General features: G+C 41.4%; 1 protein-coding gene across 3 annotated transcripts in view; it reads left to right on the forward strand.

Moving 5' to 3' along the window:
* Window positions 1-21702, forward strand: part of LOC135219838 (enhancer of polycomb homolog 1-like) — a 102468-nt gene that overhangs the window by 66599 nt on the left and 14167 nt on the right. For 2 of the 3 annotated variants that reach the window (XM_064256949.1, XM_064256947.1), the window contains exons 4-6: window positions 13749-13880; window positions 14109-14347; window positions 19792-19984. In XM_064256949.1, coding sequence (XP_064113019.1) covers window positions 13749-13880; window positions 14109-14347; window positions 19792-19984 — 564 coding nt within the window. The remainder of the gene's footprint in view (window positions 1-13748; window positions 13881-14108; window positions 14348-19791; window positions 19985-21702) is intronic. The other variant, XM_064256948.1, reaches the window with a different exon arrangement.

The following is a 21702-nucleotide window of genomic DNA, read 5'->3' on the forward strand; positions in this document are numbered from 1 at the left end:
TTTACCTAAAACTTGCTTTTATATTTTTAGGTAAAGTGTGCAAATAAATTTGAAGCTGACAGTTAGAGGCTGATTTTTACACTAACTATTTTGTCATATAAGAAAATGTCCCAAAATTTATAATATAATCAAATGAATAGAAATATGATTTCAATGTTTTATCTAAAATTTGCATTTACTATATTTTTATGTAATGTTTGCAAATGAATATGAAACTAACAGTTAGAGGGCTGATTTAGGAACTAAAACTGTTTTGTTTTATAGAAATATACCTTGAAATTTACAATGTAATCTAGTGAATAGAACTGGCGAAACATAATTTAACAGAATCTTGTATTAAAGAAAATTATAATTTATTAATTATCAGCCTAGGTTTATATAAAGCACGTGAAACATTAATGATGGGTTTTTAAAACAAGTAGGTTATTGGATATTACCACAAAGTCCACTTGTAACTTTGTCATTTCCTTGGCACTTGTACCTGTACCTTTATGAGGTGTGCAAATATGATATTTTAGAAAGTAAAATGTATTTTTCCCTAACCATACAAACTTGGAGTCCTTTACTTAGTATAGATTGCAGCTCAGCTGAAACTACTGGCTAATACATTCATTTATATACCGAGGTAGTAACTACCGGGTTGGTAGTTAGCTGCTCGGCGGCGGGCCTCCCCACCAGCTCACTGAGTTGTCACTTTGATTACAGCCAGGACTTTGATGATGACCCCTGAATCAAGGGGGTGGGTGTTTGGCTGGACCATACAAGTAAAGGACTCTAGGTTTGTATGGGTAGGGAAAAATACATTTTACTTTCAAAAATATCATTTGTTCCTACACTGTATACAAACCTTCCATCCTTTACTTAGGAGACTCATCCTTAGGTAGGGATGGAACTCCTGTCTTGCTGGCTGAGAATGGAACCCGGGATGCAAGGACCCAGGCTTATAGCTCAGGGTCGTGGATCCTTCACCCCACGAGCCATGGTAAAAGCGACCTGATGGCTGATGGCCTGGGTTTCAAAGGTGTGAGCGTAGAACTCTCTCTGGCAACTAAAACCAGGCTATATAATCATAACGGGTTTGTTGGGTTGCAGCACACTCCCCCTCAGAAAGAAGTGTGGAGACTGACTTCTGCATGTCTACAGAAAAACCACAAGTCAGACATGGAATGCTTACCAGTATCGAAATCAGTGGTGGAGAATGGGTTTCGATGCTGTGGCCCCAAGTAAGGGGAAAAGGTGTAAAGAAAATAGGCTAGTCATACTCTCACATTCACCCCCAGCCAGATATGGAACCTCGATCCTCGATTTGATACTTCCGACCTCTGTGGGCATGGAGGCAGCTAAATTACTTGCTGAGCAGCTACCACAGGACCAAAGTCAGTTCGGTCGAGGTAGCTTTGGGTACAGTCTCTAAGGTAGATCCTGGTGAAGGTAGAAGGGTGAGACCATGTTCCAGCTTCCACAACCTGGGTAACAGAGAGGTTCTTTTTGAAGGCAAGAGATGTGCTCATTCCACGCACATCATGAGCCTTCACTCGACTGGTACCAGCAAGTGGAGAAGAGGGAGAGGAGAGGGTACAGCAGATCACTTCTCAAATCCAATGTGAAATGGTATTCCTTGTAACCCTCTTCTTTGACAGGCCCGTACTTACAAAGAGATGTTGTAAGGTGGGTTGAGTAGAGCTGGTCTGTTGGAGATAGTGCCACAGTGTTCTCAGAGGCCAGAGAAATAGCTCATCTGGGTCTTTGGTTACTGTGCTGAGGTTCATAACCTGGAACGAAGAAAACTGAGAATCAGCCTGGGCCGGATTCTGGGTTTTCACAACAAACTCATGGACGAAACTGAAGCAGGCATTGGTTCAGCGCTCAGTATGAACGACAGTATAAGCTAGGCCATGAAGCTCGCTTACTCGCTTGGAGGAAGTAAGGGTGAGGAGAAAAACCGTTTTCAGTGTGAGATCCCTGTCAAATGCCACGGATAACGGTTCATACGGAGCTTTCTTAAAAGACCTGAGGACAGCAACAATGTCCCAGGGAGGAGGCTTTGCCAATACCGGAGTGCAACCCTGTTGAAAGCTTCGTATGAGCATAGAGAGTTCCTCCGGGGAAGAGAGATCGATTCCCTTCAGTCTGAGGACTTGGCTCAAGCCGAGTGATAACCTTTTACCACCGAGACCGAAAGGAGCTTCTCTCTCCGGAGGCAGAGTAAGAAGTCGGCAATCAAGGGGATAGAGGCTCCGAGAGGAGAACAGCCTCTCCAACGACACCAACCACAGAATTTGGCTCACTTGGTCTTATAGACAGACGTTAAGGAATTCCTGAGGTATCCTGACATTGCTGTCGCAGCCTCTCACGAAAAGCCGTTAGCTGTGAGGAGCTGCTGGATAACCTCCACGTGTGAAGATGTAAAAAGCTCACTGTGTTGTGGAAGATCCTCACGTGGTTGGCATAGGAGGTGGGGGGAGTGGCAGAAGCACTCTTGGAGTCTCTACCAGCAGAAGTAGATGGTCCGGGTACCATTTGGGCACTACTAGCATCATGGACAGGGAAGGTGTGGATCACACTTGATTCAACACCTGCCTGATCAGGCAAAATGGCAGAAAAGCATAGACGTCTAGACTGTCCCAGGGGTGCTGGAATGCGTCCTCGAACGCCGCCGCCGGATCTGGAACTGGAGAGCAGTAAATTGGTAACTTCTGATTTAGAGCGGTAGCGAACAGGTCTGTCATTAGGGAACCCCACAAAGTTAAGACTTTGTTTGCTATCCGAGGAGCCAAAGACTATTCGGAGCTAATGATCTGTGTCCTCCTGCTCAGATTGTCTGCCACGATGTTCCATTTGCTTGGAATGAACCGAGCTGTCAACCCCACCAGTTGAGAGCTGCCCATTCGTGAATCTGCTCTGCTAGTAGGCATAGCTGCAGACACAATGCCACCTTGATGGTTCACGTATGCCACTACGGTGGTGGTGTCGCTCATCAGCGCCACCGATTGACCTGTCAGAAGAGAGCTGAAGTGCCGGAGTACCAGGAAGGCAGCTCGAAGTTCCAGCACATTGATACGATCTCGACGTTCTTGGTTGGACTATAGGCCCGATGCCAGGTGTTGCAGTAGGTGCGCGCCCCATCCTTCCTTGGATGCATCTGACGTATGGCCTTTCGGAGAAGTAGTTGGAGCTTCTCCTAGGCTGTTTACCTTCCAGATGAGACTGATGATCTCACGGAAGGTGGTTTCAGCTGCCACATCTGGAATAGCTGGAGCAGCTGGTTCCGGAAGGTAGCCAGCTGAATTGTCGGTTGCCTCGTGATAATCATCCTCCCCCTGCATTGACGTACCGGGCCTGAATGAGAGGGGTCTTGAAGAAGAAGGCTGAGTCTCTAGTTGCTGATGAAGGGCAGCAGAAGGTCCGGGAGCCGAGGCCCCCAGAGCCACAGGAGCCCTTGGAGGCTCAGAATCGCGAGAGCGATTTTTCGCTTCCTTCCACATGTCCTTATGCCCCCGTCGGACAGTCCCTTGCGAGAAGGGGGAAGGTGGAGTTGGAGGATGCCTCTCTGCTTCTGGCGAAGCTGGAGGAGAGAGGGGAGATGGAGCCCTCTCCGCAACCTGTCAGGAGGATCTTGGCTGAGTGCGAACTCAATGGGTGAGATATGATATTTCTCTACAAGGGAAGGAGCCCTGGGAGATCGAGAACCTTGAGAGTTTGGAGGTCTGGACTCCTCCCGAGAACCTTGAGAGGTTGGAGGTCTGGACTCCTCCCGAGGAACCTTGAGAGGTTTGGAGGTCTGGACTCCTCCCGAGAACCTTGAGAGGTTGGATCTGAACTCCTCCCGAGAACCTTGAGAGTTTTGGAGGTCTGGACTCCTCCCGAGAACCTTTGAGGTTGAGGTTGGGTCTGGACTCCTCCCAGAGAACCTTGAGAGTTTGGAGGTCTGGACTCCTCAACCGAGAACCTTGAGGAGTTTTTTTTGGGAGGTCTGGACTCCTCCCGACGAACCCTTGAGAGTTTGGAGGTCTGGACTCCTCCCGAGAACCTTAGAGGTTGGAGGTCTGGACTCCGCCCCGAGAACCTAGAGGTTGGGAGGTCTGGACTCCTCCTCGAGAACCTTGAGAGTTTGGAGGTCTGGACTCCTCCCGAGAACCTTGAGAGGTTGGAGGTCTGGACTCGTACGGAGGAGTCACGGGATGCCTTTGCTTCCAGAGTGCTTCTCGCCTGATGTTAAGCACTCGTGGTAGCTTAGGGATAGTAAATCCCCTTAACTGCTCTCCCAACTTCCAAAGAGGAATCGGAAGGGGGGCTGGAAGGTCATATGAAGGAGAAGGAGCCCGTTTGTGGCCTTGTTCTCGAGGGGGAGTCGGGGAACGACAATCTCTGATCAAAGGTGAAAGGCCTATAAGGCTACCTTTTGAAAGGCTGGGTTGTAGCTTTACGAGGATCCCAAGGTGGAGATGGGACTTTGGGAGGAGGAGCAGATGATGAAAGTACTCCGACTCAGACGTTTCTTTTCTGTGTGGAAACCTTGCAAAAAAAACAGAAAAAAAGGTATTACAGGTGAGTGTGTATCTGCAGGAGCAAGAGTGCGTGTCAGTGCGGGCGCCCGCACGTTCTGAACGCGCATAAGTGCGTGTAGGCGAATGGTGCGCAAATTTGCGTGCGGGAGAACACCTAGAGCTGTGCGCATTAAAATGCGCTTCAGAGCGTTGACGCTCTACAGGTGAAATTGCGCGTCTTGTTGTGTTTGTAGACAAAGAAAAGCGTTCTGAAGAATGGTGTCCCGAGCCGTAGGTGTGGGACTTCATTGATAGAGACCCTCACTCCCTTTGTCCTTCTTGCAAGGGGCATTTCTGTACATCGGAATCCCCGCGAGGAGTGTCGTACTTGGTCACCTGCCCAGTGGGTTGAGTATCGCCGGCAGCAAAGTAAGAAGAAAAGGGATTCTTCACCTTCGAGTTCTTCCTCGAAGACTAAATGACACAGACCTTCAGCATCTCACTCCTCTGGGAGTGAAGCGCATAAGAGCGACAATTTAACTCCTGGCCAGTCTTTGAAAGAGCAAGACCTGCTCATTTCCCCTGGTGAAACAGGAAGGCCTGGCCCTTCTAAGGATGAGCCTTGTTTTTCAGTACGTGTCGAATACGCCCTTCATGTTTTGTGGCCTTCATTGGGACTTCCTGGCCTGCCGTCGAAGGAGAGACTTGTCGACACTCTCCTCTGGGGCTGCGTCTTCCTCCTTAGTCTCCTCAGAGGAGTCGGCTTCATCCTCCTTTGCTGTTAAGGAACACGCCCTTCCCTCTGCGGCGCAGGCCCCAAAGTCCTCCCCTGCGAGGCTCTTTTCGATGCTGACCAGGTCCGTCCTCCTGTCTGCCTGCCCTCCAGGATGCAGGCCCTGCAGCTTTGCCTTGTCCCAGGACGAGGTCCTTGGACTCCTCCTGACAAGCCTTCTTCGAGAGCCAACAGTGACTCTCAGAGAAGTAGTAAAGACTTCTCAGAGCTGCTCCTCCACAATGAGTGATGCTACGGTGCGCGCACAGGAGGCTTCGCTAATTGAATGCTCCCCTGTAATGTGTAATGCTTCGGTACGTGCACAGGAGCCTTCATTAGATAGAGGTAGCAGAGAAACTCTCTCTCTTTCACAGGGACAACACGCTAACACCTTCTACACCGCAGCGAGAACTACTTCCTGATGCGCACCAATCATTGGCGTGCTGTGTTGCTCTTGGACAGCGCGCTTCGACAGCACTCGTGATTGCGCATGCGTCCTTTAGACAGCACTCACCTGTAATGCGTGTACCCAACACGCTGCCTCACCACTGCCTCAGCAATAGAGTAAGCGCTCACCAGACGCGCTACTGCCCATGCGCGCCAACGTGCGTCACCAGAGCGTTTTTCTAAACACTGTAGTCATGCATGCCAGATGTTGGCCATTGGTCAGTCTATCCTTCAATTTCTTATTGTAGAATCAAACATTAATCAGGGTCATACCATTGCTTCATTTACCATCCCTTGCCTGTCTGCAATTTCAGGAAATGAGAATGATGATGTGCTCTGCCCAGTGAGGGCCATTTATTGCTAGGAGCAAAGAGCTGAGGACTTTATATATAATATCTCGGGCCTCTCCTCTCTTCAGATCAGTGGAAGGAGCAGGTGTTAATGAATATCATATCTTAACAATTGAAGCAGGTGATGTTGAGAAAAGTCTAGTGAGTTATTTGATGACACTGAGAAGTGAAGGTGTACAATTTTATCTGTCTGTTTCATCCCTTTTCAAAAGTATGGATGAATCTTCAGTTTAAATACAGGTACCTGACAGTGGCACTGTAGTCTGAAATATATCAGCGATAACAAACACAAATGATTGAACTTAACTTGGCACTGGTTGACATAGTATGATTCCAAGTTTTACCTTCAGTGAAAAATGTTGGGAAATATTTTTCCCTTACTTATCTGCATCCGCATCCATTCATTCATTTGTTTCAGAGATACTGACATCTATCTGGATTGCATGGCTATTCTCACAGTTCAAGTGTATTAGTTTACATTATGGCTTTTAAACTAATATTCTAAGATACCTGAGTTTTGATCTGATTCACACAGTCCCGTGTGCACTTTTGGATCCTTAAGACACAGACAGTCTGGGGCACTCAGTAACGCTGCTTCCCACTTAAATTGGAGCTGTATAGTTTTGTTTAAGTAACTTAACAAGTAATTATATAGCTAAGAATTTCTAAGTACCAGTAGCTAAAATTTGAAAATTGCAGTAGCGATTCTTTTGTTCGGTGTAGGTCGGTACCCTGCCCAATGCCAGGGAATAGGTAAACAACTTGGCAAATAAACTCAATTTTATTTCTACCAGCTTCCGACGAAGGTCGTAAGCTGTAGCTTTCTTTGAATATGGATTTTGTCGTTCCCTGAAAATTTCCAGTATCTTTGGTGAAGTACTCTGATTCTTTTGTCATATCCATTCAACGTTTATTAACTAGTCAGGTGTAATTAACAGTACTTTGACTAGTTTAGGGTTTTCAGTCTGTTATTTTGAGGGTTTTTTTTTTAGCGATGTCTGACTCTAGTAAGTCGAGTGTCTGTTTATGCAGCAAAGGCTGCAATACATGGTTAACCTCAGCAAAGTATGATTCCCATTCTGTTTGTGTTAGATATAGGGGTTAAGTTTGCACTATTGATTTAACTTGTAATGAGTGTATAGGCTGTGATAAAAAACAGTGGAGGGTTCTATCTTTTTACTGTTCAAAGTTAGAAAAAGATAAGAAACATAAGGCTACTGCTAGGTATGGAAGGTCATTAGCTAGCCAGGAATCTTCCTCTGAAGTGCCTGTAATTTCTGTTTTGTCCCCCAAACCTGGTCTTTCCTCTTCACCTAATCCTGTTCCCGACTCCCATGCTTCCGATCCCAGTGCCATTGCCAGTCTCAATGCAAAGTTTGAACATAAGTTTGAGCTGTTAGCTAACTCTCTGTGGCTCAGCTAGGTGAATCAGTGCGTATGCGTCTCGATAAAGAAAAAATTAATGTGTCAATGGAGGAGCTGGGAGAATTCATACCAGAGGCCCAAAGGAGGTCTGTGGGGTCGGCCCCTCAGTTGCACCTGTAGGTGTTTCCCAGATAGCGAAAGACAGCCATTAGAAAGGCGTTTTGGACAGTGGTCATGGTCTTTCTTCAAACTCAGATTTATCGAGTCCAGAGAAACGGCGCCAGTGACGCAATAGTGACAAATCCAGACCACTGAAAATAGTCTACAGTGGACTTTTCTTTTACCGATCAGGTACTGCTTAAGAAGGTAAAGGAGGTTAAACCTTCTTGTAAGTTTCTGGGATAGCCCAGAGACCTTTTCTTTGGATAATTCTGGTAAACTTCTGGAAGGAGACTTTTTGACCTGTAGCGAGATGTAAGCGTCTGAGTTCAATGTGTGCTTTGGCGCCAGTGTCACCTTTGGCTCTTCAAGCTGTACCAGTTACGGGTCACGAGCGGCCTACAACACCAGGGTGCAATTTGTCTCCTGTGGCTCCCGTATGAGCTGTTTCTATTAGCCATGTTTCCGAGCGTATATCAACTCCGAATCCCTCATTGACACATGAGCGCCCATCGGCACCTAAGACTTCCAGCAGCACAGGAGCGCCCATTAGCGCCAGAGCTCCCTTTTCCACCTGAACCTGAGTCGCGTGTGGCGCCAATTGTGCCTACAGCTACTGGTATGTCTTCTTCTTTGGTCTGCGCGGCCGACCCTCATTTGTCACCTGTATTGTCTGCGGAAGAGGAAGACCTTGCTACAGACAATTCTAAACCATCAACAGCTTCACTTTTGCGATTTTTCTTGAAAAAGATATCCCAACTTTTTCAAGCCAGCTACTCTGGCTGCTCCTGCTACAACTCTTCAGATGAGTAAAGTTTCTTCAGTCTCTCGTGATCTCCCTCAGCTAGTACTTTCTATTTCAACCAAGAAAACTATGGGTGAGGTTGAAAGTTGGCTAGCAGAAAAGAGAGCACAAGGGAAGGCAGTCTTCTCAAAGGAAGGCAGTCTTCTCTTTCCCTCCTTCCTGCTTGACTAAGAGAAGACATACATAATTTTTCACTGGGGAGTCTCCCTCTTTGGGTGTTTCTGCCTCTGTCCAAGGGCACTTCTCAGGACTAATAGAATCTTCTCAGAGATTGGCTTTCACGGTGGTGAAAATGAGGTTTTCTTCGGCTGAGATTGATCACCTACTTCTAAAGATTTTAAAAGTTTTTTTTATTTTTATGGACCGGACTATTGGCTCCCTTGGTAAGAAAATTCAGGATGCTTCTGCAATTTCTCCGTCTGTGTTTTCCGACCTCTTAGGAGTTCTCTCTTGCTTAGATAGAGGTGTTAGCAACGGTTCCTGCCAAATCACTCCTACCTTTGCGATGTGCATCCTTAAGAAGCATGAGTTGTGGTGCTCCTTCATGGCTAAAGGAGTGACTTCAGTCCAGAAATCGGCGCTTCTGTTCTCATCACTGGTTCACGATTTCCTTTTTCCTCAGGATGTTGTTAGTGGGATCGCTTCTGACTTGCAGAAGAAGTCAATACAGCATTTGCTCTCCCAATCATCGAAGCATTTCAGGGAAACTGTCTTTTGTCCCTAAGTCTACTTCTCCCTTGCAACGGTTGCCCTTTCGTGGTGGCAGAGAGCAGTCCAAGTGAAGAGGAAATGTCTGCTTTCCAATCAAAACAGTTACAGTCTTCCTCCAAGCCCACCCCTAAGCAATGAGAACAGTCTTTCCCATGCAGAAGTAGGTGCCAGTCTCATCGTTTCTGGCAAGAATGGAGCAGAAGAGGAGCAGAACAATGAGTGGTAGAAGTCCTACAAGTGGGGTACCGTATTCCATTCATCGACTATCCGTCCTTAGTCAAGCAACCCATTGCGTTGACTGCGTACTCTCTTGTCTCAGCAAAGTATTCTACTCTGGCCAACGAGGTGTCTGCCCTTCTTTTAAGAGAAGTGATCGAGAGCGTGGAGGAACCACAGACTGAGGGCTTTTACAATTGAATTTTTGTGATCCCATAGTCTTCAGGTGGCTGGGGGCCAGTCCTAGGCATGAGTGCGCTGAATGTCTTTGTCCTGAAGACAAAGTTCAAAATGGAGACAAATCTCTCAAGACGCATACTTTTATGTCCCCATTCATCCAGACTCAAGGAAGTACCTGAGATTTGTCTTCAATGACCAAGTCTTTCAGTTTCAGCCTCTATGCTTCGGTCTGACTATGGCTCCCCAAGTGTTCAGTCGCGTTCTGGCTCCTCTGGTGGGTTGGCTGTATCTGATGGAGTCAGCATCGCCCTTTATCTGGACGATTGGCTTCTTCGCTCTTCGACGGAACTAAGCTGCATGGGAGATCTACATAAGACTTTGAAGTTGGCTCAGGAACTTGGTCTTCTAATCAACCTGCAAAAATCTCAACTAGTGCTGACTCAATGGATAGTGTATTTGGGAATGACTGGACTTTTCTTTTTCAGGCTTTTCCCTCCCCGAAGAGAGTAGTGTCATGTCTTCACATAGTAGACAAGTTCCTATCTCTCCCAAAGTGCTCTGCCAGAAATTGGATGAGCCTGCTGAAAACCTTATCCTCCATCAAACAGTTCGTTTCACTGGGCAGACTTCATATGAGGATCTGTCAGTTTTACCTCTGGTCCCAGTGGAACAAAAAAAAAGTTCTCAGATGACTTTGTGTTCCCAATTTTGCTAGGAGTCAAACAGCATCTGCTTTGGTGGAGATCAAAGAGAAGACTCCTGGAAGAAAAGTCACTTTCTCCTCTGAACCCAGAGCTTAACTTGTTTGCAGACGGGGCAACAGGGAAGTCTCAGGGATATAGAATACAGCTCAAAAGACTTCGCACATCAACCTGAAAGAGCTGACTGCAATTAGTCTGGGCTTACATGCTTTTGTTCTAGAATTCAGAGGTCGGATAGTGGCAGTAAACATGGACAACACAATAGCCCTCTCGTACATTTCCAAGCAAGTAGGGACCCACTCTTTCTCTCTGCGAGGTAGCGAGAGACCTTCCTTTGGGCCACTCGAATCACACAAAGCTAGTGACAAGACACATGCAGGGCAGGATGAATTTTTTAGCAGACCAACTGAGTTCCCACAACCAGGTCATTCCTAAAGAATGGACTCTGGATCCAGTAGTCTGCTTAGATCTTTGGAAGTTGTGGGGATTGCTGATAATAGACTTGTTTGCAACCACCAACCAGCAGCATTGGCAATGTTTGCAACCACCAACCAGCGGCATTGGCAGTGGATGCCATGCCTTTGGACTGGTCACACAAGGAACTTTATGCCTTTCCAACCCTAGGAATGATCAGGGAGGTGTTACAAAAGTTCCAATCACGCAAGAATGTGTCAATGGTTCTCAAAGCTCTTTTCTGGCCTCTCAGAGAATGGTTTCTGGACCTGGTAAGTCTGTTAGTAGATTTGTCCAGGTTACTCTCCCAAAAGTCAAAACTGCTCAGACAACTACACATGCTAAGGTTCCACCAACGATTATTTACTCTAGCTCTGACAGGATTCAAACTCATCCAACTCCTCAGAGCAAAGGGTTTTTCGAGAGCGGCTGCAGAGGCAGTCTTGAAATGTAGAAGGTCGTCCTGCAACGTCTACCAGTACAAGTGGAACATTTTCCAATCTTGGTGCAGAAGAAATCAAGTCTCTTCTCGAACATCTGTAACAAAGATTGCCGATTTTCTCCTGTACCTCAGGATGTCTAGAGGATTGTCTTTTTCTACACTCAGAGGATATATGGCTATGCTAAGCTCTGTATTTAGGCGCGGAGGATTAGATTTGTCTTTGAATCAAGACTTATTGGACTTGATTAGTCTTTTGATACCTGCAAACATAAGGACACTCGGCAGGTATCATGGAATGTAGACGTAGTCCTAAAATGACTGTCTGGTCCTCCTATTGAACCTCTAGCTTCTGCCTCACTCAAGAATTTGGCTAGAAAGACACTTCCTGATTGCCTTAGCCTCGGCCAGAAGAGTGATCGAAATTTAAGCCCTAGATAAGAGAGTTGTTTTCTCTAATGGAGAGGCCTTAGTCTCATTTACTTTAGGCTTCCTCGCTAAGAACAAAAATCCTATGAAACCTTTTACTATCAAGAACTTGTCTTGTATAATAGGAGTGGAAGATGAAGAGAGGTCTCTGTCCAGTGAGAGCTCTGAAGTTTTACATTCACAGGACTGAAAACATTAGAGGACCTTCTAATAGCTTGTGGTGCTCTAATAAGGACCCTTCAATCCTCTCTAAGAATGCCCTTTCGTTCTTTCTAGTGACCTCATTTGGGATGCCCATTCCCAGATAGCAGTGGAGAGACTACCTGTTTTGAAGGTAAAGGCTCATGAGATTAGAGCAGTAGTGACATCTCTGGCCCTCAGATATAATCTTTCAGTGGCTTCCATTCTCCAGTCTACATACTGGAAATCATTATCTTAAAGTGGAAACTATTTTTAATCAGTGCAGTGCCTTGGGGCTGTTGGTGGTGGCTGGCATGGTGATGGGAAAAGCATAGGAAGCATTCCTTCCTACCTCACTCTCTGCCTTGAAAACTGTTGTTGAGTCCTTGGGGAGTCTGGGGGTACTTGGTACTGGATGCCCTCCAAAATGGTTGGTAGGGTGGTGGTTTTTAATATTTGGTGTAGGTAGTTTTGTCGGTGTTCTGGCTTTTTGTTGTTGTTCATGGTAGTGTGCCTAGGGCAAGGGCAATGGCTTGGCTTTACTAGCACTTGGTGAATTCTTCCCAGTAAGGCCCCCACTATGTAGTAGGTAACCCTGGTCTAACACCACACCTCTACTAAGTTGAGAGTAGCAGCACCAGAAGCAGTTTTGTCTGCTATAGCTCTCTTAACAGGTAAGGAAACAACAAGTATTATGTTAATGTTGGCAAGATTTTTCTATTTGCATGCTATTGTCAATTATAATTGCAATATGTAGTTGTTCATCCATGAATCCCACCTCCTAACAGTGTGGGAATCAGCTATGTATTTACTTGGTAAGTTACTTGAACAAAAATGATATTTTTTATAATAAAATAATGTTTTGTTTATACTTACCAAGTAATTACAGAATGGAAGGCCACCCTTCCCTCATGGATGATAAGGCATAAATAAAATTGAGCTTCTTTGCCGAGTTGTTTACCTATTCCCTGGTAGTAGGCGGGCTACCAACCTGCACCGAAACAAAAGAATCGCTATTGCGATTTTCAAATTTTAGCCACCAGTACTTAGAAATTCTTAGTTATGTAATTATTTGGTAATTGTAAACAAAACATTTTATTTTAAAAATATCATTATTCATTTCCGATGTCATCCTGATGAAGCATACCAAGATTTTTTAACAATTAATATTCGTAAACCTGAGTTCTCACCCTAAGTTTCACTGCTTTGTGTTCAGACACATAAACCAAGAAGAGGGGGTAATGTATTTTGGGATCCAGGTGGCACTTCCATGGTTTGTTATTCTGTCAGGTAGTAAGACCATTTAGAATATGGACATTCAAGACTGCAAGTTTAGGCTGTTTTATGATTAGTGTGTTCCTTATAAAAAAAGAAAAGTAAGTTTTAAGTTATAAAACCTATCATCCAAAAAAACATATCCATGTGATATGGGTGAAACCATTCATATAAGGAACAGTCACAGCAAGGTATCATCAGTAAGGAAAAAATGTAAACCTGCATTATTTTATGCTAATTAAGTTGGGCAAGTTTTTGAATGAGAGATATTGATAAGATCAATAGCTGTGAAGAATATGAAAAACATTCACTTTCCTTAAAGATAAGGATAGAGTAAGGCCCTATTCTTAAGTGTAATTATTGATATATTGCAAAAGATACACTGAAAATCCTTGAGCTTTACAAGGACTACACTGGCCCGTTTTTCAAAGGTTACATTCCTTCTAACAATGACTGTGGTCCTTGTAAAACTTCATGATTCTTTAGTTTTCATTAGATGAAGATTGACACTCAAAAAAAGGGTCTTATTTTCTCTTAACCTTTAGTTGTGTTGCTCTGAATTAATTAATTGACTTTATAATGACAAGTTCATGTCTTATTGAAGGTTATATAAAATAGCTGCTAATGTCAATTAGCTACCTCTTAGAAAATAAAATGCAAAAAGCTAAAGGTTATGCTTGCTGTAGCGGGATCTCTTAAGTCGTTAGTATAATATGTGATTAATGATTAATGTATACTACCATTTATTTATTTATTTATTTATTTATTTTACTTTACAGGCTTCAGGACTAAAGGCTGTGACATTGCACGAGGCCAAGGTGCTTTTAAAAGATGATGATGACTTAATCATTGCTGTCTATGACTACTGGCTTAACAAAAGGCTGAGACTAGCTCATGCACTTATACCACAGGTCAGACATAGATATAAGTCTTTGGCTTTGATCTCTTTTGGTGGTTTGAGTAATGCATTATGCTGCTGGATTTTATGCTTTTACAATACATGTATTTTAAGGTACAACATAATTTACTGTCATTTTATAGTTGTATTAAGTGGTGATTTCATATAGATATATGATATATACTGTATCATGCAGGCTAGGTTAGCTAAGGGGAAAATGTTAATTTTTTTCTAATTACAGCAAGTCAAAACTGAAAAGGGATCAGGAACAGCAGCAAATGATCCTTATGTTGCTTTCCGGAAAAGGACTGAAAAGATGCAAACCAGGAAAAATCGCAAGAATGACGAGTCAAGTTATGAAAAAATGCTGAAGCTTCGTCGAGATTTGTCCCGTGCTGTCACTTTGTTAGAGATGGTAAAGAGAAGAGAAAAGGCAAAACGAGAGTACCTCAATCTTAACATAGAAGTTTTTGAGAGACGGTAAGTGCTGGGAAATGTATTGCTCATATTTTTAACATCTGCAACCAAGCTGTCATATTGTAGTATAGTAACTATTATGGCTTTCAAACATTATTGGTTGTTTTATGGATGATTATGGTAATTCACCAAGAATATTATAATATCCACCTAATCACACATTCCATTTAATATTTAAAGGATATCAAAACATAGCTGTTTGTTTATTGTTAATTCTGAATACTTGCTAATGATATGAAGCTATTTTGATGTTAGAGAATGTCAGAGAATTATTAGAACAATCTCTTTCAAAGACTCACAGTTATTAGTCACTTAAAAATTATTTTTTAAACATTAACAATATTTATATCTGATAGTTTATATGTCCTGTAATTTTTGTGTTTTTAATGGAAATGACATTCACTGTAAATAGTCATGTTTCTTGGTTGTAACTTATGAATTATGTATGTAGTGTGTATAGGGCTTATGAATTGACATTCGATATGTGTATTATTAGATTGTTGGTTAATATCAGGATGTTTCTTTTTTTGTATTCTCAAATTGGTATTGTTAATGTGTACTGCCCTCCAGGTCTTCACCAGGATTTTGCTCTTTCTTCTGCCTGATGAATTATTTGGGCTTTGTCAGTACTTGGGTGAGATTTATTTAAGGAAGGGTTTGAAGAGACCTATGTAATGTCTTTAGAATTTTGTTAGTCCATAGGCCTGTAGGTCAGATTGGAGAAATAAGATCTAACCCTTGCCACATAAGCAGTCTACTTGGGATTGTATATGAACATTCACAAAATGAGAATTGACAGATTTATCACCTCCAGGTGAGTGTTTCTGCCACTCTTGTCCAACAGCCAAGAGTTGGCATATGTTAATTGGGCACTTAATGTACCTGGAAAAGTTGGTAACTAAAGGTGCTGCTTTGTGTTAGAAGGCAACCTCGGTGTCTATATTTGTTAGGGTCTCCATTGTGAAATTAGTGTTTTGCAATCTTCATCAGTGACAGAACTGTCAGAATTAACTTGAAGGGAATGTCATTAATGTCACCAGATCCCAAACTCTATGTTAAATTTTCAGTGCCTTAACCCAGCAATAAGGCACCCACCTGTTGGAGTCTCAAGTGAAAGCAGTTAGTTCCATGGAGAAGAGTCTCACGCATAAAAATGTCCTTATGTATTTAGCAGCCATACTTACCCCTCCAAGCATTTGTGACCAGCTACACCATCAATATCATGGAGAGCAAATTGCCCTTGCATATTTAAGGAATCAGGATGGGACAGTATCAGATATTCTGCTTGTTGGTTGTAGAGTAGAGATCTTTTCTTTGACAGTTCATACCAGTTCAAAGATTACTGATTGACATTTTCATTGGGTGTGGTAGGTGGACAGTGACCCACCTTGCTGGATCTGTTCTTCTTATCATTGAATGCCAGACTACCACAGCACAATCCTCAGCAACTAGACCCAGCAACTAAGGCAGTAATAGATGGAATGATCCAGCCTTTGGTTGGACTCGACATCTATGTGTATCTGCCCCATGGGAAACTGATATAGTTCTTAGTGAAGTTTGTTGCAAGAGTATTCCCAGGCCTTTTGGAGCTCATTGTGTACTAACCCAGGTTTTTTCTTACCAGAGGTGTCAAAAGTAGCTCCATTTTTCTAGATTTTAGAGTTACCCAAAGTTTTTACATTTATGCATGACAGTTATGAAGCATAGTCTCAAAGAGAGTGGCTTTTTGAAGATGCCTTTTTGAAGATAGCTGTAGAAACTACCAGTGGTATCACCACCATTGACTGAGGGAATTGGCCTAGGTTTATGGCTTATTGTATTGAATGGGGTTCTCACCCCCACAGGACTTTTTCCTGTGATAGCTGACTGTCTTGTGTTCCTGAGGAATACCAAGATCTCTCTACTATTAAAGGTTATTGCTGTACATAATTATTATGATAATTCCCTAACAAGGTTGGAGACTGTTCCTCTAACTTTGGTTAATCTTCTTGTTTGGGGCTTATCCCTTATGAGCCCATTTTGAATGCTTTACTTTAGAATTTCACTGTAGGACAAGTGTTCCTGATTGCCCTGTATGCTCAAACCATGACAGTGGGCTCTAAGCCCTTTTAGGTGAAGCACCACTGTAGCCACTGGTTCTCAGTGGGACTTCATTTGCCTTGAGGTTCATAGCCAAGGCTCACTCTTCCAGCTAGAATGCCTCACTGTTCAGTTACTTTTCATCCTTTCTGTCATTTATCATCTCTGCAAAGACAGCCTTCTTTTCGACTTTCTCTTCAGTTGTTCTTGCACACCAGTTGTCAGCATTATGTTTTCTTAAAGAATTTTAGGTCTTATTGGCTACAGCAGATCATTTTTCAGGCTTAAGTGGACATTTTGCTCCTTAGGGTCAGGGCTCATGAAATTTTAGCCCTCTCCTCCTCTCGGTCTTTTAAATGTAACTCAGAACTCCTCAGTAAGAATACCTCTGCTAGATTTTACTTATGCCGTAATTTACTCAAGCTCTTAATGATTATTTGCTTGGACGGGCATGCTTGTGGATCATGTACTTTTGGTTGAAAGCTTATTCAACTAAACCACCACCATGCTCATGACAAGTGCACTATGTTGGATTGTTTCTTCCTTTTTAAGTTCAATATCTGTAGATACTTGTGATTTTATGATCGCTGGCAATTATACCTTAGTGGGGTTGGACTTCCTGAAGCTGTCTGACTTTCTCTTCAAGGGCATCATTTCCTTTGCTTTCTCCCTTAAAATGGGATTAACTCATGAGATAGAGGTTGGTGGCACAGAAAAGTAGTTTCTTTGTCAATTTTGTCAATTGATAAAGTTCTTTAGCCCCTGTGTTATTTTTTTCCCCTCTCCGAGTATCTTGATTAGGTTTTTTCTTTCCTTCTTTCTTTCCAATTATCTTGAGTAGGTGTGCTTGGGTGCCCTCCACACAAGATTATTGTTTATTAATGGATTTCTAAGAAAGTTTATTTTTTCATCAGATCTTTGTTCATTGCTGATAAGTTGTTTTTGGGAAGTTGTTCACTTGTTAATGACTAGATTGGATATTTTGATTTTATTTCTTGAAATGTAGTTGTAGATGAAAGATCTTTAAATTCTTTACCAAATGGTTCCAGATCATCAGAGGTAGTAATTATTTAAAATCAGTCTATAGTCTCTTAACAGTATTTTTTTATATTCCCTTAGAATAAAAGCTTTTCTGGCAAGTAATAGTCAGGCCTCATGTGTTCAGTTCACAAGGGAGAAATGATCATGAGATCACTCAAACATTATCTATATGAATCACATCTCAATAGAGTTCAGTTCTCTTGTCATCTGTGCATACAACCTGAGATGGTCATGATTGATAAGGTATAACTGTTGTATTTCCTTTGTAGCTTTGTTGTGAAGTCATTAAAAAGAGATATTGTGAAGTCCTGAATGAGAGATAGGCAGGTTCTTCATACCAAAGGCTGAAGGAGGTCTGAATGTGTTTATGAATGAATTCAGTTTTTGAAATGGATTGTTTAGTAAAGGAAGCTAGGTGATGGAGAACACTAGGTAATAATAGAATCCTTGCAGAGCTGAATTTAGGTGAACCTGAAAGGGCACCTCAAATACTAAGAACTGTTTGGCATATAGAAAAAGAAAGTAAAACATAATTTGGAATTTGAAATCATAGCAGACTTGTCAGAGAAAGATGATCTGACAATGTGGTAATGATAGAGGGATTGGTGCATTGGTTGTCAGGAGAATATTCAGTATGCTAATTCTTAATGGTCTGGAGAAAGAAGTTAATAGATATTTATAGAGGAATAAGTGATCTTAGAAGTTGGCTTGTGTTGGAACTTACTGAAAGAAAAAAAATGGAAATTAGACAGTCGTAGGCTTAACTTTATTTGGATTTGGGAATCAATGAAACCTGATTGCATACTGGACTAAAATTATATGTCTAGTATGATGTGTATTCCTGTATGGGCATGAATTATTTTATGACAAGGAAAGTATCCAAAAGATTTTTTTTTTTTTTTTTAAGAGTAGAATTTTGAGGAGAATGTCAGGATTCAGATGGCAGGATACTTATAAATGATACTCTAAGGGCATAAGGGAATTTAAGGAAGTTCCATTTGTAGATGGAATAATGCGAGAGAGATGTATGTAGCTTGGACATGTTCTATGTCTAAACCCAGGGCAAATGGTATGTGATTGTGTCAGTTGGACTCCTGTGGGTACCAGAAGAGTTGGAAGACCAAGATGTGCTTTGATGAAAATTATGGGAGTGGAGGCTGAGGATAATGGCATAAAAAGCACAGGAAAGATATATGGTAGAATTTCACAGGTAACCTTTGTTTCTTGTGATGTTGAAGGCAAATATGAAATATGAGGAGCTTTCTTGTTATAATAATCATATTCTATAGCTGTATTGCCATACAATTTGGCATCTGTCAATAACAAGTAAGACCACAGCATTATGTATATGTTTAATCTATCACTCTTGATGAAAATCCACTGCATTTACTTTTACAGTGTTCCCCCTGTATTCGCGGCGGATAGTTACCAGACCCCTCCGCGATAAGCTAGAACCCGCACATTGTTGAAACCCCTATAAAAACACTTATAACTGCCTATTTTGTTAGTTAATACTCAAGAAAACCCCATTCAAAATGTTTATACCTGGTTTTTTTAAGTTTTGTCACAAAAAGTGCATTTTATGATGAAATTGATTAAAAAAACACACACAGGAATTTGTGGATATTTCTCATCGAAAAATACTGTGAGTAGGCAAATTTTCCACAAATAATGGTGGTATATGTTCCAGAGAGAAATCCACGAATAAGGGCGTTCATTATACACATATTACTTTTGGCATTAGATTTCAATCACGAGGAGCCAAGAACTTTAAAGTGACTGCCTCATTTCTTTGTAGGAACCAAATTAATTTCCTTTCATTGTAACCAAAAGGTATTTATTTTATGTATGTATTCTGATGCATTTGTTAATTTTAAGGGGAAAAAAATATTGTTGGTGAATTCCTATGGTTTAGATTTGATACTAGCCATTTTAAGGGGAAAAAATACTGTTTGTTTGACCTAACTCTTATGGTTTGCATTTTGATAATAGCCATTCTTTTAGGTAAATTTGGCTAGAATTAAATCCTGGAAATTTTTTTAAACATTCTTAATATTATACCTTTATTAAAGAGTTGCAAATTTATTTTTTAAACTTTTTCAGGTGTTCAGCTCACTTGCTTCAGTTAGGATTTCCATTTCTCCTAATCTTTTGCACTCCATTAATTATTTAAGATAAAATTTGAGGGCGAGAGTGTTGTTGATATTATGGCTATAAATTTAAGCAAGAGTGCCATTATTTTTCCATTGTTGCTGGGTTGCTGGTGTCAGAATTCCATTGCTCCAAAAATCCAATGACAGAAGTTTATATGAAAGTGACTGTTGCAGGTATGAGATGCAGGACTTTACTGGAGCAATGTTAGCAGAAGTAACAGCACTCAGAGCCCAGAGGCCTGCATTTGCTCCACTCTTCTCCAATCATCAGCTGACATCAGGAACCATCTCTTCGAGCGCCTCAGGCAGTGGGTCTTGGTTGAAAGTGGCCCCTATGTCACATTCCAGCAAAGTGAGTAGAAAAAGAGTACGTATCGCTTTGGTTGGAGGCTGGCACTGTACAGTTTTATTTTGTGCATGTTTTAATGTATTAAGTACATTGAAAATTTTTAAGTTTTGAGACTTTTATTTATTTGGAATTGAGGGTGAACATTTTTTTAAAAGTAAGAGTTTAGATGCTTGTTTTATAGTCAGTTAACTGCCTACTGCAAGAACTTTAGCTTAGAAATGCCTATTGAAAACACTTAAGTAATGTGTTTTTGAATTAAAGACTAAAGTCATCAGCGGATCTCAAGCATTCCAAGAGTCTGACCAATGTTCGGTAATGTGTGCGTATTTTTTTTTCCTTTTTTGTTTAAATAGACAAAGAAAAGACTAATTAATTCCTTGTGTTTTGTTTAATGAGGATTTTTTTCAGTTGTTTCAGCTTATTTTTGTTATCTTCTTGAATACTTTATTTTACTTTGTAGATAACTTCTGTAAGCTGGAGTTTAGATAATTTTTTTGGTCTTTTTCCTTATAGGTTGTCTTGCATTCATGATTTAGATAAGCTTCTATGTTAATTCATTGACTGATATCCATTTAGTGAAAATGAAGTTTATTTTGTTCAGTCCTCAGCTGCATCAGTACTTTATGCTTTTTATATCCAATTCAGCCTCTTTGGTCTCCTTGTACCTGTCCAACTGTAACTTGCTAAAATTTTCACATTTTGTGAAAAAAGGAAGGAATTTAAGTAAAAAAAAAATAAAACGGTAAAGTGATTTTAATAGATTTGTGTGGCATTCCACTGTGTGCATATGTATTCTCCAGAACATGTCTAGTTAAATATTTATAGATGATTTCCCACTGCCTCTAAATGAGACATATGATGCATTTGTGGTCGATACAAAATACTATATGTTACAGTGAATTAAACAATATGTTTTTAAAAGGTTCCTTCACAACTAATTAATGGAACCAAAGCAGCTGCTCACTAGCTTAGTTAAAGAAACCATAGTTGAAGGGGCTGAATTTAAAAAAAAAAAAAAAAAATTCAAGTTTCACTCGTACTAGACCAAGATCTGTCTTTATCTCAGAATGAGACTTGTGTGGAAGGGTCAGTTTTTATTCTATGAGAAAATCAAATCCTCTACAAATTACAGTTTTGCAAAGTTTGTTTTGCCATATTATTATTCATGTAGAGTAATTTCTAACAGGAAATATTCAAATTTTATTTTTCATTTGAAAGGGACAAAAAAAGTTCACTGTGTGGCTTGCTTACTGTAGATTTATGTATAGTATTTCATTCTTTGTTCCTGGTATATACTATCTTATAGCCTTTTGCTGGACTTCTAGGGACAAACTCATTAGGTAGATCATAATTCAACCTGCGTTGTTTATGGTAATTCCCTAGATAATTTTCACAAGTTGCTGCTGGGGATGTTGGTGATCCCACTTATCTTATGACTAAGGACGGACCACTAGTCCCTTGCATATACAATTTTATTGATTTTTTACCACTTTCCCAGCTGCCACTGGAAGATTTATTCCAATGTTAAGACCTTAGGTTTGTTAGTTATGAAAAATACTAATTAATTTAATAAATTTGTCATTTTTCCCCCATGCATTGTCCCTCATTTCTAATGGCCAAAATTTCATACCTTCATTCCCTTCATTATATTAAAATAATTAAAGACCACAGCAAAATAAAGCACAAAATACAGGTCTTTTAAATCTTGTGGATGGAATATAGGTGATTGACTCAAG

This window comes from Macrobrachium nipponense, chromosome 1 (genome assembly GCF_015104395.2).
Source record: "Macrobrachium nipponense isolate FS-2020 chromosome 1, ASM1510439v2, whole genome shotgun sequence".
Lineage (NCBI taxonomy): Eukaryota > Metazoa > Arthropoda > Malacostraca > Decapoda > Palaemonidae > Macrobrachium > Macrobrachium nipponense.